Source organism: Oreochromis niloticus, linkage group LG2 (genome assembly GCF_001858045.2).
Source record: "Oreochromis niloticus isolate F11D_XX linkage group LG2, O_niloticus_UMD_NMBU, whole genome shotgun sequence".
Lineage (NCBI taxonomy): Eukaryota > Metazoa > Chordata > Actinopteri > Cichliformes > Cichlidae > Oreochromis > Oreochromis niloticus.
In genome coordinates this window covers 29,115,922-29,135,125 of record NC_031966.2, presented here as the reverse complement: position 1 = coordinate 29,135,125, position 19,204 = coordinate 29,115,922, and the positions used below count along the sequence as shown (strand labels likewise).

The 19,204-nt window shown below is 39.4% G+C and overlaps 1 protein-coding gene across 1 annotated transcript in view; it reads right to left on the bottom strand.

Annotated features, from left to right (window-relative positions):
- Positions 1–18,851, bottom strand: part of ctnna1 (catenin (cadherin-associated protein), alpha 1) — a 73,606-nt gene extending 54,755 nt beyond the window's left edge. Inside the window, exons 1-7 of the mRNA XM_003445854.5 lie at positions 18,495–18,851; positions 16,894–17,011; positions 16,469–16,664; positions 10,596–10,762; positions 10,114–10,233; positions 7,468–7,737; positions 1,084–1,287 (exon numbers count right to left, since the gene is read on the bottom strand). Coding sequence (XP_003445902.1) covers positions 1,084–1,287; positions 7,468–7,737; positions 10,114–10,233; positions 10,596–10,762; positions 16,469–16,664; positions 16,894–16,998 — 1,062 coding nt within the window. The 5' untranslated portion in view covers positions 16,999–17,011; positions 18,495–18,851. The remainder of the gene's footprint in view (positions 1–1,083; positions 1,288–7,467; positions 7,738–10,113; positions 10,234–10,595; positions 10,763–16,468; positions 16,665–16,893; positions 17,012–18,494) is intronic.
- Between the last annotated feature and the right edge of the window lie 353 nt (positions 18,852–19,204).

The window sequence follows — 19,204 nt, the reverse complement described above, 5'->3', positions numbered from 1 at the left end:
ACTCTGAAAAAGGTTGTGCTCTTGGTCTTTATCTGTCCACTGAATCCCTAAAATTCTAAACAGATTTCACAGGCATGGCATGCAGGGCCAAGGCCAGGAATAAATATTACTTTTGGTTACAGACAGAATAGTAATTTTAGCATTTAATAAATCAGCAGGCTCAGTTCTCTGACATCCAGCAATGGGTGGGTGAAATAACTGCTGGTAATGGCTGAAAAATCAACTTCTCAACTTTGAGGCAAGCAACTAAAGCAGCTACCAATGAGAGCACAGGATACAGTTGATTGACATGACAAGGTAGTAAATATATTAGGGGGTCACCTAGGCAACCGGAGATTAGAATGTCCACTAATGACCAACCTTCAGTGACCAAGCAAATAGTTTCCTGTGTGGATCGGGCTTAATTGTCTCTAGCTTGGTCATTATGCTCTGCAATAGCTAGTATTGTCATTTTTTCTCATCCTTTCAATATGTGTATACACTTTCCTGGTTCTTAAGTCTTCTCTCCCGGCTGAATTTCAGAAACAAAATAACTATTCACACTAGAATCTGTTATTAGCCCAAGCTGAATCTGATCAGGTCGATACACCTGTCAATGTTCTCCTGTACCAACCCATTCTACTTGTTCTGTATTTTTATTTTTTCCCCTCCATCACATTTAATCTGTCTTAAGTGACTGATGGGAATGAAAGCCATGTAACTAGTACTTCAGTTTAAACAGTTGTTCACCACAACAAGAAATATTGAGTAAGACCAGGTTTCCCCAATTTTGTTTATATATTGAGTACTATACTTTATGACAGGAAGCAAGGTCAAGGATTAGCTATGTAATCACTTACATAACCTAATTAATTGTCATTGACAGTTATGTGTTGGTATTGATGTGCTTGCAAGTGGAATCAATTACGTAAAGACAGTACATTACACTCACATAAAGTCAAATATTAAGAGTTTAACTCAATCCATGCTAGAATGAATTGTGTTTGTAGTCCTAACCTTTGACCTTAGAAAATTGTTCTGCCTACAGTAAAGAAGATGGGAGGAGATAACATGACAAGAAAACAAAACTGAAAAGAGACTTACATTGCCCATATACTCAGACAGAAGGTCCTGGAGAGCCTGGCGCACAGAATTGCATTCGGCCACAATGCGCTCCCTGCGGTCATCACGTGTGCATGAAGAGTCAGCCATGAGGGCAGCACCACTGATGATGCTCTCAAGGCGCTCCTCCAGGGAAGGGCGGAAGCGCTCCTCACTGAACGCCAGGGGGTCCACAATGATTTGTTTCTGTAAAGAAAGGGTCAGAGGGAAAATTACACAGGGAGCAAAAAATGCACATAGTCATCATGGTACACTGATCTCTCCTTCACAAAGCCCAGAGTAACAAGAAAGGAAATGACTGAACTGACTGACTGAGAGGTCAGCTGGAAAACCAGAAGGGAGGAAAGTGCCATGTTGTCTTTTTTTTTGTCTCTCTACACCCCGAACAACAACTTCCTTTTTTTAGCGCCTTTCAACAGCAGTGTTACAAAGTGCTTTCCACATGGCAAAGAATAAAACAGAAGTCTCCAACCAGTAAAGGTAAAGTTCATGGAATATGTGTGTACTGATTAAATTCCTATATCTACACAAATTTACCACAACGCCAAATTCTATCCCGACTTTATGGCTTGAATAACAGCCACAAAAGTGTTTTTGCAGAACATTATGAGCTAGTAATATTTTTATGTAATGCTCTTATATCTGGCTGAAGACAGTGATTTTTGATTTACACCTGACACAAGTCCACTTCAATGGTTCCTGTTAAGGTTTTTACAGTTTAAAGTACTAAACCTTGGGGTAAAGAAAGACGCAGTCTCCAATTGAACAAATACAAACCAGCGAGTATATGCAAAGCTGCATATACTCGCTGAGCCAAGTTCAAATCTCTTTATCATGATCCAGTCTATAAGATGCTGAAATAAATTAATGCAAAAAGAAAACAGAGCAGTTTCCAGCAGTAATACAATAAGAGGCCTGGTGTGACTGAGGCTTTTTATAGAGCTTGTCTGGAACTGTTGTTATCTGAGGGTATCCAGAAATTGTAATGAGACTAAGATTTTGGCAACAGGCGGTTATTTGTAAAATGGTCTGTAGTTCATGAAAATAGGGCTAAGTTTTGATTTTTCTTCTTCACTGACAGTCCACCCTCCTGCATTGTCTCTCAAACTCAAAGATGGTTTATTTTTGTTGTGGTGGAAGGGCAGCAGTATCAAAGGTAACGTTAAAGCCACAAAAGACAAAGCCCTGCATTAAACTTCAGAAATTGTAAAACATAAACACACCAAAGTAAAAGTACAATGGGAAACTGAAATCTTCAGGGTTAACTGATGATCAGGGACATAAAGTGAAAGTAACTTTTGCTGTCAATTTAAATACACTGCCTCAAGTTCAGCAAGTAGTAATGATGAAGTCTAATGTACATTCTCTCTCTCCAAAGCAACATGTCCTAGTTTAAAATGGGCCTACCACAAATGGAGAAGAAAATAAATACTCAGGAAAGTTAATTAGAACTTCTTCCAAGTTTACACTTTTTAAAAGGCAACACTTCACATAGTTAACACACACTGCTAAAAAGCCATTAGGCTCCCACACAGAAAAGTAAAATGGCTTATATAAAAAACCTAATTTAGGGATAAAGAATTTCAGAAAATAAGTTGGCACTGCCAAGGAAAATTGTTTAAATGGTGTAATTTAAGGCATTTAAACCAGGCTGAGCCTGCACCTCCACTGATACAGTTCAACCCTGGGGTGGATATAGCTTTTGCAGGTACTTCATGGGGAAACCAAGTTACAAAATATAACCTAAATGTTGTTTCTAGCGTAATAAAAACAGTAACATTAGAGTTTGTGATTGAAAACCCGATTAATTTATCAGCTAAAGAATTGAACGCAGTAGCATCAAAATAGCAAGATTCACTTTACATAGCAGATGAACCTGAACATATGGTGACAACTTAAAACAACAGTTTTCTTAGTAAGGTTGAGAACAGCTGCAAGCTGCCTTGTTTTGAGTATTGTCTCTCCTTTCAAGTTCAAACCATGCAGCAACCATTTGTGCGTTACTGAAGGGAGCATAGTCATCCTGGAAGAAATCGCTTTCATCATAGTTGAAATGCTTTGTCTTTGGACAAAGATGACCACTCACAATTATTTTTTGCAGTGACTTTTTTCCACCATTTCATATATCTCATCTTAGAAATTGTATTAAATAAACACCTATTTGATGTTTTTTAACCTGAGATAAATTAAAGTAAAAGAAGACAGGGCTCCTCCAGTTAATTTTGTTTGGGCACTGCTCATTTTTCTTAATTTAAGCTTGATTATGTCCAAGTAAGGTTTTTTAATCCAACAGCAGTTGAAAAACAGTTTCCAACTGTTTTTAGGCATGTGCCATGTTTGCCTAAAAATATCTCAGAAAAGGGTGTGCCAAAGAAAGTTCCTTGACAAAGAAGAAAAGGAGCAGACTTAAACAAAAAAACAAAAAAAAAAAAAAACTGCTGTGATATGTGCCTATAGACCCGTTTCCACAGGCTGTATTTTTTGCCTTCTCAGCATATATTTTCTATACAAGTCCAATGAACGTCAGCGCTGACAAAGTTCTTGGCGCAAAAGGGCCGTCAGCATAGTGATTTCTTTTTCCCCTCCTCACTGTGCTCACAGCAATCTGTTATAAATAGTTCAACTTTTGAAACACTGCTGCGCTCATCAATGTCACTTGCCTCTCAACCAAAGTCAAGCAGGTTTACAACATTAACACTGTAAATATTGATAAAAGGACTAAACTGAAGAAGTAACCTAAAACTGGACATCATGGATACTTCCAGCGCAAAAAAGAAAGATATTCTTCAGGGGTGTCCAAACTTTTCCATGCAACTGTATACATTTTGCTCTTCTTTCAAGTGTTAGTTGGGTAGCATTTCTCTCTCATTTCAGTCTAAGAGGCGCTCCGGCAACCCACACTTTTTTCCATATATCTGTAGGACAAGGGAGCCAACTTAAACGTCTCACTTCACATGGGTAAATCTGCTGAGAAAGGCTGCTGGTGATGACTGCGGAGGGTTAAGGTATCAATACGACATTTGTGGCAGTCTAAGACAGCCAACTTCCTCTGGGAGAAATGAACTCTACAATACTGCTGCAGATGCCCTATTGCTGAAAAATATTCAACAATTCAGCTGTTACAATCGTGGTTTATTAGGCAGCCCGCCCTCTATCACTGCCACCTCCAGCCCCCCTCCGTTCTGTCTCATCTGACCTCCTCTGCTTGCGTGTCATATCACCATGGCAACAGGCACACGAGAGAGACATGGAGGAGGAAAAAAGAGAGAGAGGGAGAGAGATGGCGGGGGTTGACTCATTTGCTAATTTTGCCTTGCACTTGAAAGTGGGCACCACAACTAGGTATTCTGGAAAAGGCCTGCATTTTAGTTTATTTAGAGTGTGTGTAATTACCTGTAAAATAATCACTGATGCAACAAATCCAAGGCCTGTTTTGTCGCCTGATCAGTATTGATTAATCACTCAGAAATGATGCTGTTAGGCAGAAAAGCTTTCATACTAATAATTTCATTTTTTTTATTCTAGAGTGAAAAAGAAATCTTTTAAACACAAAAAAGGGCTTGACGCAAGCCAACTATGATATCATCAAACTTTCTTTTCTTTCAGCCATCAGCCTACCCTTGCCCTAAAAATACACATTTGTTCAATGCACAAACAGCATTGTTTTATACTCCCAAGTGGGACTACTTTGGGAAGTAATGCTTAGTTGATGAAGGACGCTCAAAGAAGACGGTCTTACGTAACACATGTACTACCTTAAGTATACTTTTAGTCAAGTGTTTTGTTTTTTCCCCTATTCTAGCGGGTACCGAATCAAACGGAGCGCGCCTTGCCTTTTGGCTTAGTGTGTCCACCACCTCCACAAAAGAAAAGCAACAAATCCTTTGGAAATTGGAATTCGCTGGCTCCCTAACCATGAGGAAATTTTGAAAGCCTTTGATGGTTTTGTGCAGGGGTCATCTAATACATCAAGACACTAGCAGAAATATAGCAATCAGGGAATAGGATGCCACTGAAATTCAGTGGCCTATAGTCATAGCAGGCAAAATAAGCATTAACAAGCAAGCGAGTCGATCCTGAGTTACTTCTCTCAACTTTCAGGTGAGCATTTCAAACAACTACCCTTCAACAGGAGTGAAGGTTAGTGCTGACATAAGAGGGTGAAGTAAATACATTAGAGGGTTACCTAGCAGTGTTAGCAACTGCATGTAACCAATTTGCTAGTTATAGGACCCAAAACAAAATAAATAAACTGCAAAAAGACAAAAAAAAAAAAAAAAAAAAAAAAAAACTGTAACAAAACCACTTAAGGGCCTTCTGAAACCAATTCTTCACTAATAAAAAAAAAAAAACAGTATCACATCACACATAAGATTGCACACGAACAAAAAAACAAATAAATAAAAACCTGATTATTAGCCTGCCGAGTGTGGTTGACATTGGCAGCGCAAACAGCAGGAGCCTTCTTTTCCCGCATGTTAGTGTGGGTTCACATTTCTCCACTGACAACCACACCAGACTACACCCTACATACAGCCATTCATTTTCTATATCAAAGTACTGCAGAAACATGCTGGTTCACATGGCTGTCTTTCAGCTTCCTCGTTTAAATCTGCCCCGACAGAAAGTGCACAAGGGGGGGCACTGCAGCCTGGCGCATGGCATAAAATCTCAGAAACAATTAACTGGTGTTGCACATTTAAAAAAATAAATAAAAAAAGTTGTTTAATCAAAGATGTACATCTTTGTTGGTACGAATGCTTAACTGTCAAATTGCCGAGTAATTTCAGCGAGATACAAATCAGTATCTCCCACCTCTAGATGAATAAATAGGTGCTTTGGCCATTACCAAATCAATTTTAGAAAGCGAATTTTGTTTAGCAAATGCAGTTAACTCGAGTTTCATTTACTGAGGAAGAAGCACTGCTTTCTTTTACTAATGGCAACACAGACTCATTACCTTTGCATGCAGATCTTGCTTATGCGCAGTCACCCCTCCCACAGGTCACATTCTAGGCCGGGAATAACTGTGCAAGCAACTCCCAAATCTCCCATGTCAACCAGCAGAAATACCATCGTCTGCAATAACTATGAGTAATTAAACAATGCATCATACAGCCACTGGCAAATAAAACATGAGCATGCGAATTGCATCAATCACACGAATACACAGTGTCTCAGTATGAGCAACACATCAAGACACTGCTACTTGCGAAATGACTTAATAACCAATACAAGATGAATAATTCATTGAGCAAAAGAGAGGACAACAGAAACCTGTACTTCTGTGGAGCATAATTTGTCTCCGTGGATTTGTTGAATGTCTCTGGACTTTATCTTAAGATGAAAAATCTCTTGTAAACAATAAGTTACTTTGCAAGTGTGAAAGAATAAGTGACAATGGAAAAGAAATCAGGTTAATCATCTCTGCATTTATCACCCCAGGCAGCATTAAGTTGATTAGCTTTCTGTGTTTTCCAGCTGTTATCCTGATGTTGTTTCATATAAATATTATGAGTATATTATCACACGTTTCATATACCTTTCAAGTTCATTTTTCTTAAGCAATACATTTTTAAAAGCCTGACCCAACACACATCCTCACAGGTACAAAATAGTTTTCCATTTAAAATTTTATTTTATGTGACAATAATGTGAAGCTCTAAAGACTCAAGTTACTTTAGTCATTTTTAAAGCAAAAGGCAGTTATACTTTTACTTAAACTAACCGGGCTGCTTTCGTGGTTAAATTTGACTGATGCAGTGTCACTACCTCTGCACTGTAATGTTGCTGTTGGCAACTTGTTTCAATAAATACACACTTCAGATTAGGCAGTGTGTCATCAGTGACAGTAGCTCATTGGAAAAGGACAGAAGATGACCTTCATTTTGTTAGCACTACATGTTGCTGCCTGCAAACTGCAATAACTGATTTATTTTATTTATTTATTTATGTCCTATATCGTTAGAAATATAGCAAATTTCCATTGAATTTTGTGATACAGCTTTGAGGCTATATCCCCACCCCCTCTCCCTCCCCCTCCTTATGATGTGTTCATAAAGACGGACTAATCTATGTCCTTCAAAGAATGGAGTAGTAGTGAGTCAAGCATGTGCCTAAAAGCCATGTCTCAAGTTTGTCTATGTACCTCACTAACTTCAGGGGGTTTTGGTCATTTCATGATTCAGTTTGGTTAGTTCTATATACTAGGCATTCTGACCCAAGTCTAATGTTTCATACTAGTCAGGCCTTTGTTGTTAGACTTAGGAAAAATGTCATTTTAAATGTCATGTTTTTCTAGATAAAGCAGATACCTGGAAGTGTGACAAGACAGGTTGTGACTTGTAAGCCACTTATTTGACTTACATCAAAATTGTTGAGGGCATCGGCAAGCTCTCCACCCCCTCCTGACTGACTGAGTGCAGAATCTCCAGTGGGAGTGGCCTGGGCAGCATTGGAGATGCCGGACACTGCAGACTGCAGCTGCTTGTAGATCAGGTCACGGTTGGCCTTGTACGCTGCCACGTCAGGATGCTGCAGGCAGGCACGGGATGCTGTGTACAGCAATGGGATGTTCCTCTGTAGCACCCCACGGGCAGCAGCCATTTGGTCCTTGTGCTGAACGTCCTTTAGTTCCTAGAATTAAGAAGAATTAAATAAGAAAGAGACCAGAAAGATCAAAAATAATAAAAATGTTAAACTTTGAGGAGGACCAGCTACGGGAGGTAGTGTGGTAACATACTTTATATTCAAAATGGACTTGTCATGCCCTTACAAAGACACTAAGTGTAGCAGTTTATTCTAGATGACCCAGATTTTTTTCCGTCCCTTGCGGAAATACAGTCATAATCAGGTCAATATAATGTGCCTTTGCGATTTAATACATCACTATTCAGACCATAGCATTGTATTGCAATTACAGATTCACAGGAGGAGGAGGAGGAGATAGTGATCACTACCCCAGTTAAAAAAAAAAGTAATTTTCTCTCAAAACTATTAGCAGTTAGATGACTCGATGGCCAAGAGGGGGCACATACTACTGGGCAACAATTCCCAACACAGTGAGTCCACTATTCAAATTCCAGCACACTGGGACATCGGCAAAAGGTCACAACCCACTTCCTCTCCTCCATCAGCGAAGTCACATAAATGTCCAAAAACAAATTTCAACACATTACACCATTAAAAAAAAAAAAATGTTATAGTATGATGTACCAACTAGCTTTAGATAATAAATGTCCTGGAGTTGGAGGGCAATTGACATTTTGGTCTGTTTGACCTTCATTTTCAATTGCAAACAACGTTTCACTTTTATATTATATTCACAGCCCTATGACAGCTGGAATAGACTCCAGTGACCCTGAACTGAATAAGGGGAATAAAATTGACGGATGGATGATTTGGGTGTGTACAATATGGAGAAATAACAACACTCACTCATTGATGCTAAAATCTAAATTTTGAAGTTTGGAGACAAGCTAGTAACTGATTTTTTTTTTTTTAAAAAAGCCTTCTATAATCATATATATATATATAGATATTAGGGGTGCAACGATACTCGTATAGATATTGAACCGTTCGATACAGTGCTTTCGGTTCGGTACGCATGTGTATCGAACAATACAACATTTTTAATTTATTTTATCAACTTTTCTTCTGACGATGCTGTCTGTGTTGAGAGCTCAGTGGATCTGCGTTCGACTACTCCACCTAGGCTGCACTGTCGAGCGCAGATCCACTGAGCGCAGCGCAAGCTAGCAAGACAGAAGCTAAGCTCATTGCAACATGGCAAATTGAGCCTCCCCCACCCGCATTCAGATCTGGCCTTTGGAACTATTTTGGTCTTCATGTGAAGTATGACCCTGAAGGTAAGCGCGTCATGGACAAAAGTAAAACAGTATGTCGGATGTGCCACGCAATGCTCAATTACATGGGTGGGAACTACTGCGTTAGCGCAGTTTGCTCGTTAACGTGTTGACTCCGTCCAGCCCCACGCACGGGTCGATCCGCGGTAGCTCGTTAACGGAGATTTGCCGTGTTGTGGTGTTAACGTCATTTCAGATTAACGCTGACAGCACTAGTGGGAACACAATGACTATGACTGCACATTTACGCCGACATCATCCTAGTGCAAAGACAAGTGGAAGCAGACAAAAACAACAAGCACGCATGCTACAAACTTTACCCGAGTCATTTAGACAGCCGTTAGCACCTGATTCTCCTTATGGGGACCTGATAGGTTTAATATGCTGCTGAGAATATACCCCAGAAGAAGCGTATAGTATAGCTTTTATTTTGGAAAGAGCCATTTCTCTGTAATAAACTCTCTTTTCCAAAGATGAGGGATTTCTCGATCAGATAGATTTATTTTTTTATTACTTTGTTGTTTCAGCAACATTAAATTTAAAAACCGTACTTTTCAGTTAAAATATATATTTCTAATTTTAATAAATGACAAATTAAAGAAGCATGAACATTTTTTTGTATTGAAAAAAAATATAGAACCGTGACACCAAAGTATCGAACCGAACCGTGAATTTTGTGTATCGTTGCACTCCTAATAGATATATAGCCCTGCTATAATCATTTTAAAAACACAAATCACTCCGATACTTGCACACTAATTAGAAAGCTGAATTTGATCTCCTGGATTTGCACAAAAATATTATGAAGTGGCATAGCCTAGAAAAGCTCCTTACTATTGTCTACCACTTACACTAAAGTTAATTAAAAACAGGTCAAGATAAGATGCTCTGTCGCATTTATGATTTTTTTTCCCTTCAGCCTGCTTCACTGCAACCTTTAATAAAAAGATTGTTCACAATTGGTGAATCTAATTCCCAGGCTAAATTTTGACTTTTATAGTCACTTGTCACTGTGATGTTTGGAGCATGTTTTTGGTTACAAGTTACAAGCCAAAACCTACTGAAGTCACTCAAAAATTTCCAACCCTGTTCAAGCTATAATACAGATTCTGTAACTCTGCTCTTGTCTATCACTTTTTTCAATTACCTGCTGTCTCTTGGCAGCCATGGCATTCAGCTTGTCCACTTCTGGTTTCAAGGCCTTGTATTGGATTCCCAAATCCTGTTCTGTACCTGCGTTGCGCACTTTGGCCAGACTGTCCTCCACCTGAGCCACACAGATAGAAAAAGTTGCTGCAATACTGAAGACAGTAATTGAAACACAAGCAGTACTTGACTGAATTAGCAGTTTACACAACATTAAGTGTTAACTTAGATTAGTAATGTCTATGCTTGCTTTTAAAATCCAAGTATGAGTTAGGATTGATCAATTAAGACATCAAGCTCTCCCCAAAAGTTTGAGAGAACGCAAGATTTCAATTTGCACTTGAATGAAGAGGTTGAGGCAATTACTGACAAATAGAAATATTAATTCAAACTGATTCTACCAACTCTGCATTCACTTCATTGTTAGTTACACTTTAATTAGAATTATCAATGTATATTATGCATGAGAATTCAACATCTCACCAGTTTAAGTTGCACGAGAAGTTTGTAGACATCAGACATGTCTGCCAGCACCAACAAGTGTGTAACTGCTGACAGGAGGGCCCTGGCTGCACGAACCATATTGCCTCTCTTCATAGATGAACAGGGGTCTTCTGCAAATTCTCCAGAGGCCTGACGCATTGACTCACCTTCAGGTAGAGAAACAAAGCAAAGAAAAAAGAAAATCAGCTCCAAATCCAAGATTTAAACGGAAGCCTTACATGAAAACCTGTTCAAAACATTTTTTACAAGCATTTGTCCAAAAGCAACCATTTTAAACCATTATGACCTTTTCTTTCTGAACCCCCAGGCATCTGTGACTGGGAAAGAGTTTTCCCATCTTTCACAGTAACAAAAAGAGAAAAATAAATAAAAGAAAACATGCTACTGAGCTGTTAACATGGATATCACATTTATTATGGGAAAAATAATGAGTATTATTTGGGACAATATTGTATTTTATTTTTTTATTTGTGCTTAAAATGTAGTCACTTTTACAATTCTTAATAGAATTATAAAGTTATAAGAAAAAAATATTTTTAAAAAACTGAAATGGACAACGGCAGCTCATCCAGTGAAGAGTTAGGCCCTGACTAGCGATTATAAAGTCTGTCTTGCATGGGCAACTGCCAAGTCTCTACCGGCCTGTATTCACTGCAGGATGTCTGCAGGTGCAGAAGGGTGCAAAGGGAGCCACAGACAGCAGCGGACTAGTGAGCCCCATGAGACTTGCACAACAACCATACGGTGAATGACAGAGAGAAGAAGCCAACAGCCAACTGTCATCTGCTACTGCAAGCAGACCAGGTGAGAGACCCTGAGCAATCCAGAGAAAAGACAGCTGTAGACAACTGATAATCCTTCTAAAGATTCAACTACATAAATGTCCCGAGTTCTGCTTCCTCTAAATGGATACTGTTGACCGAAGGTTCTCCTTTAGTCAGCAGATGAGCTCAAACTTTTAGGAAGGGGGAAAAGTGCACCACTGTGTTTAAAACAAGAAAAGCATAGCAAAAATGAAAGCAGAAGAGTAACCACTGTATACCAATTATTTTGTTTTCATAAAATGCCAGAAGCCCATATGACAACCGAGATGAAAATCTGATTACTTGCCCAGCCCTACCTGGCACATGCCTCACGAAGGCAGTGATTTAGAGATATGAGACACACATTCGTACACAGCAAGCCATGTATCACAAAATCTGCATAAAATGCTTTTCAGTGCAATGAATCACTTTTTTGTTGTTCATTAAAAGACAAATAAATAAGAAAAAATACAATCAGTAATAGTAGTAATTGCCTACAGGGAGTGACCAATGACTGAACACATTTTGTTTTGGAAATCTTCATCCAAGATATAGGCATGTGTCAGTGTTTCTGGTTATACATGGATAAACACACACACACACACACACACACACACACACACACACACACACACACACACACACACACACACACACACACACACACACACACACACACACACACAAAGAGGTCAAAACCACAACAAAAGGCTCGGTGTCTGCTCTGTCCAGCACCATGCTTTGTTCTACATTGGATGGGCCTGCACAGTTGACTGGGCACATAAATAGATTCTGTAGTCATGAACAAAGCAGGAAATCAGTAGTTTACTTCAGTGGAGACACGTTTAACCTCAAACTCTGAGAAAGACCGTAAAACCACTATGGTTGCCCCAGAAATGCACAGCCACAAAAAAACAAAAACAACCTGTTGTGTCTACTTTTCTAGTATGTGGTACAGCTTTATAGAAACTGGAGAGGAGATATGACAAGCAGAATGAATAAATTTCTTTGGCCAGTGTGGTGTGAAATAAAGATGAATGAAAATTAATTTAGCTGTTAATGTTTGCCTTCAGTTATTAGCATCTTGCAAAATACTTCACATATCTCAACCCGATAGCAGCTCTATTTTTGGGGGGGACAGTGAAATAAAGAAGTGCTAATACAGAAGCTATTTTCCTAGCTTGCCTGATGCATGCTGCAACTGACTGACTAGTTCTGGACAGTATCTATACTGTGGTGGACATTATTGCATGGAAGCTATAAAATTATTTATACAAAATGTAAATAAAGGCCATTAATACACTGTCACACATTTTACTATAAAATGAAACATAAAGGTTTGGGGATAGGCTTGTGGGGATAGGTTAATTGGATAATCGAAATTGTCACTAGGTGTGAATGTGCGAGTGAATGTGAGTGTGAATGGTTGTCTGTCCCTGTGTGTTGGCCCTGCGACAGACTGGCGACCTGTCCAGGGTGTACCCCGCCTCTCGCCCTATGACAGCTGGGATAGGCTCCAGCGCCCCCCGCGACCCTGAAAAGGATAAGCGGAAGCGAATGGATAGATGGATGGATGGATGGATGAAACATAAAGGCAGTTAAAATGACTAATTTCACTCACCATCTTCTATCATTTCACTGTTCAAAGAAATTAACACAAACAAATAAGCAGAAATGGACGGATTTGACACTTTGGGATCCAACGTGTCCCTTCTAGCTTGTGAAGGAAGATGGACCGTTGGAAGCAAAGCAGCTTGGCTGCTGTGTTCACACTAGATCTATGCTGCCAAAATACTGCTTTGTGGTTTGTTCAGAAAACCAGTTTTAAAGTTTATATAAGCACTACAACGTCAAACAGACAAGCAAATAGACTTCATCCCAGAAATGATACATTTTTTACTGTATGTGGCAAGTGTAGAACGCTTCAGTCATTCAAAGGCGCATGCATCTCAACGGACAACACTGCTGTAACCATCTGTGAGCCAGAGGTGGCTGTGGCTTTAGCAGCACCACATCAGCAGCAACTGTCATATCATAAACTACTGTACTGGCTTCAAAACAAAACTACAGTTACAATAACTCAGTCTCCAATAGACCACCAATAGTCCAACAGATTCATTAAATAATAACTGCAGATCTAAAATAAAGCAATATTACAAATACCTAAGAAAAGTGAGTTATAAAGAAATTATTGAAATCTCAGATTAACACAAAGATGTAAATGTTGCCTGGGACATTTACTGAGACACTACTTGCTACCAATAATAAAAAACTTTTTTAAAATTAAATTTAACAAAAACAACCATTTCTCTTGTAACTTTACAGTAAAGAGAGCATTTTCAAAATGCACATTTGGACTTTTTCTTCCTACTTCAGTGAAGCATTGTTTACTTAACTAAAAGTTGCACCACAAAAGGTAAAAACACAACACTCACGCAGATTCTGCCCATTTTAGTCTGACAGAGCAAAAGCAGTTTGTGCAAATGATCGACAACACAAACCTCAAACACAGTCCGCTACCCTTAGGCTCTTACTCCCCCCTGTGAACAAAATCAATAAGGCCATTTTCAGGGGGCAGATAGTGATCAGTGCTCCTTTAATAAACTTCCATTTGTCTAATGCTCACCTGCGGCCCACCAAGTGCATGATGAAATGATTAATATGTATATCACACAGTAAGGTTCCAAAACAGCAGGACAACAAAGACACTGAGAGGGAAGGGCAACAGAGAAGGAACAAGGACAAGAGCAGACAGAAAGGACTGAGTAAACAAAAAGACTTTAAAAGGGAGAGGAGGGCATACTTGCTGCAACAACCACTTGAACATTCAATATATACAGAATTTTTATTTATTATTATGTCAATGATTTCTTTGTTTTTCCTTTTAAACAGCTGGTAATCCACAGCTGGGTAGAAAATGCTTTCTGAATCCAGGGTGGTTTTACCCTACTCAATGGCTATATTATCAGTCTAGGCACGCTCCACTGAGCAGCATGGCATAGCTGACAGCCAGGCCTAGGCACCAGCTAACAACAGTCACTGAATTCCAGCCCAGTGACAGCTTACCACAACTACAGTAACATTCCTGGGCACTGAGCACAGCACAGGCTATCTAGCAACATGTCTTCTACCTCCCAACTACTCAGAGCTGAGCTTGAGCAGGGGACATCCAACTCACTGGGCATCGGGGGGGGGGACAGAGCTACAAAGATGTCACTTCAGAAGGTGATAACAGCCACCCTCCAGTCATAGCTCCCTGGTCTCAATGGTCTCCTAGCGTGTCAAAAGACGGATATGATATACGGAAAAAGAGAGAGTCAATGAGACTTGCTGTGTGGTTGTTAAGATGATGGAACCTGCTATCGCAAGACAAATTGTAATTGCATTGGCTGGTGATTTTTATGGTGGATTCCTGTCTTGAGACTTGTGGAAGTCATGAAATTGAATTTGAAATGGACTGTGCGTGGGAGGCCTCCCACCAGGCAGGTGGATATAGCCATTTAAATAAATTTGACATCACTGGTGACATCTGCAAACTTTTTTCCTTCTCTGGTCTCCGTGGCAACAACTAAAAAGGGAAGCATTCTGATTAAAAAGCGGGAACAACAGTGCACAGCTCATGTGTCACTTCTGCCACATGAGTTTGTATACCACTAATCACCCCAGTAAGATGACTAATTCCACAGAATAACAGACATCTCTCCACCAACACAAGCCTCCTCGGATCACATTTGACGTTATCTGCAATATCAGGGTTTATTCTAAAAAAAAAAAACAAAAAAAAAACCACCCCCAGAAACTTTTTGGCCTTAGATAAAAGGAAAATGATCAGGGCTGTGATTTTGAAGTTTTTCCAAGCTAAAATGCATTTTGTTTATCAAACAGTCACAAACCACAGGAAGTGTATCGACCTCTGTTAAGGCTGCTAACACAGACTCTTTGGCTATGTGAATCAATCAGACTTGTATACAGAGTCAAATCCAAAGACCTATTCTGAGCCAGGAAAAATCTTGAATACCGCCAACTTTGGGTACAAATAAACCTTACAGACTTGTACGCAGATCCAGGTGTAGGTGCAAACTTGTGCCCTGTCTCGGTTTTAATAGTGGGCTGTTAAAGGGTACAGAAACCTTCCTCAACCCACCATGCTAATCACAAAACCACAGTTCCCCAGAGATGAGCGCAATAATGTAGGGCCCAGATAATGTGTGTGATATCACTTCAATGTTAGAAGAAATATTATAAAACTTTAGATCGACATCAATCTTTTTGATGCTAAGCATAACATAAATTCTCAAAATTTTCTATCATACAAAACAAAACTTTTTTTTTTTTTAAACAACTGTTGATATTTGGCAATCAGTACAGAACGTGCAATTACATGTTACACCCTAATTTGTATACATTTTATGATTTCTGGCCAACACAAGATTTAAACTGGAATTTAGTTCTTCATGTGAGTACTACATAGTTTATAGTAGACTCCTCGGTAAGGATTTTTAAAAGCCAAGAATACCCCACACACTACCCAAAAATAAGTTCTGAACATTAAGAAACACAAGTAAAATAATACTGATTTGATGTTATGCAAACCTCTATAATATAACCACATCTTTGTATCCTTCTATAACAAAAACAAAGGACAAGAAACGGGAGGTAGCACAGAAAATACAACACTGAATATGGTGAGGTTGATTCTCAAGTTCAGATAACTGGGGAGTATCCTAACACTGCGCTAAGAGAACACAAAGGCTTCTCTGGAAAAGTGGTTACATTTGATCCCCACAGAAGGTAAGGCAATGACACCATCTAGCATGAAATGAATCTGAACCATGTGCATGCTTAAACTGAAAGTCTATTAATGGCCTCATTGAAAAACCCATTTCTAAACGAAATCTATCAGACTCAAACCACATTCTTATTTCAAGGATTTCTGCTGGAGCAGATGATGTATACATAGCTTATGGTTTATTTTTCATCCGTCCTTTCTTAAGAGGCACTCTGTACAAGCATGAAGCCACACTGCTGCAATACGTATTTTCAATATACCTTGCTTGCGGACATCTTCCACAGCAGCAGTCAGCTCATCCTTGAGGAACTGACTTTCCTTTGCAATCTTTTCGCCTTTCTCAAGGAAGTTCTCGGTAGCAGTCTCCACTGATGCAGCCAAAACATGGGCCTTCTTGGAGCGCCCCTTCCTCTTGTTAGATGGTCCTTTATTGCTGGTGTTTACCAAAGTGGTGACCTATGGCAGAGATTCATTAGGATATTATATACCTGCCTACAGTTAATAAATAGTGATAAGTCTAAAAAACAGACAACATATGACACTGCCAGGCAAAATACCACAGTATTAAAATGGTGAAATGCAAGAATGAACCACAGAAATAAATCATATTTTTTTACTTTGCTGTTTTGTGAAATAAGATGTGTAAGGTGCCTCCTTTTAATAATATTAATACTTGTTGTATTACCTGTGTGACCAGAGGCTCCAGCAGCCTTTCCACTGCCAGAGTACGGATCTCCAGGCTCTTCGGGTCCCATTTAAAGTTGATGTTTGGTGCGGTGTTGCTAGTCATGATGTCTAGTTTACTGTTTTTTGTTTGTTTTTTTAAAAAAAAGGTCAAAGAGAAAAAAATGAAACAAATGACAAATTAATTCTTCTGAAGCAGAAAATGTAGACTACAGAAAAAATGGACATCTCTGTCCTTTGATTAACTGAATATTTGCTTCCCTGAATGACTTTAAAGTTATAATTTTTCTTCATAAATCAAGATTTCTTTCAGATTATCAGACTAGTGTCTAGAACTCGGTGCATTAAAGAAATTATTAAAGTCCTTGTTAGAGCCGGCAGTGCTCCATTGCTTTCAGAATGAATGCCAACGGCAGAGCACAGCAACACAGTGGCCCAATTTCAATTTCTCTTTTCAGGCAGTGGCTGCGACCCCATTGATTAGCTATCAAACATGGAGGGGCAGGGATAATCAGGATGGCCCGAGGGCTGAGGGGCTTCAACTGAAAAGTTGGTCAGCTGTATTATGTGAGGAATTACAACACTAGCTATTAGCCTACATTACCAACAAAAATACAAAAATATTAAGAGAAGAACATGGTAACCATGGCTGTCTAATTTTATACTGAATCGTTATATATTAGGCGAGCCATTTTCAGTTCTCCTGTATTATTAACCACTTTTCTTCTTTCCGATATACACAGAGTTTCTACCCATGAGTTAACACGCAGTGAAACTGATAATGTTGGGCAGTGTATTGAAAAAGAAATTCTGTAAAGGTTGTTTGACGAAACGTCTGTTTGTCCACACAACATGACGCATTTCCACTGAAAGCAACGTGAAATGCTAGTCATGACACGAAGGGCCAGCGTGGGAGAAACTGCGTTCACCTCCTCTGCATGGGCGTGGTACATGTCGCAAAGTGATATCTACAAATCTCTGCAAATGAAATCGAAACAGTCTAGCAGGCTTGAGACCACTGATTGTTTATGTACGTGACTTGGGCAAAAATAATATTAATGGTTTAAAACTCTCAAACTAAGCCATATGTAGGTACTAATAAGTGTATATACTGTATCCAAACAGGAAAAATCCCGTAACAAAAAAGAAACATGTTAACACTTGCTGAGAAGCACTAGGGTGGGTCAAACACCTGGTGTGCTAACATTAGCTCAACTTCCACCTGTTGCTAAAACTACCTAAACAAACGTCGGTTTTACCCCGTCAAAAAGCGTCAAACGAGAATATACAAAGCAGAAAATACTCGTGTACACATTTAACACCCAATAACGGTACATCTAGGTCATTTTCGATACTTTATTAACCGCAGGCTACAGGTAACATTAAAACCAGCTTAGCTTAGCGTAATGCAGGTTACCTGCTGTAACACGGAGCTCTCCAAACACAGCGATGAGCTAAAGCTAATGCTAAGCGACAAACAACTGTTAGCCTGCTTTCTGCGGCAAACTTTACCGCCTCAACAGACGGTCCAAATAACTAGTCCACTCATTTTTTTTAAGTATTCACTGTACATAAAGTAAGAAAGACTCGTTATATACTCACCGACAACAGTCCGTTAGACAAAGTGAAGTTTAAAAGTTCAAAATGGAGGAATGGGAATTGCGGAATTCCTTGCGTCAAAAGTTTTCCTCCCGTTTCCTCGCCCCACGGACTTAGTTTAACTGCGCCGCTCACTCACGATAAACACCTAAGTTTTCCTCCCTCCGCCCGACGGCTATACAGAAAAGTATCACAAGCGCTCCAGCAAGTCAGCTGAAAAGTTTCGGTTAGGAGAATTTCGATGGAGTAACGTATTACCCAACAATAGATACGGTAAAAGGAGGAGGAGGGGGGCGCTGGGCGGTGACCAAGTTCCTGAACTTCCAGGCAGTGGAGAAGGGAGGCCACGGGCCACAGCAAGTCCGTAAAACCAGGAGGTGTTTTGGGCGTGGTGCTCGCTGTGTATGTCCATATATGGATTAATTACTGCTTCCATAAAGGCAGGAGTAGGGAAGCGCTATTTAAACTGTTGGGCTACAGAACAGGCTTCTGACCGAGGAAGGAAAATAAACTGAAAGTAGTCATTATGAAGGAATCTGATGTTCAAATATGACATTTGATTTGAGGGGATTTTCAGACGTGACATTTTATTGTAATAGTTTTTGTTTTGTTTTTTCTGCCAGAATTTCTTCGAGATGCAATCATAACGGCTAAACTAGAAAGCCAGGAAAAGATTTACTCTTCTTAAGTCTATCACAACAGAAAAAATAATC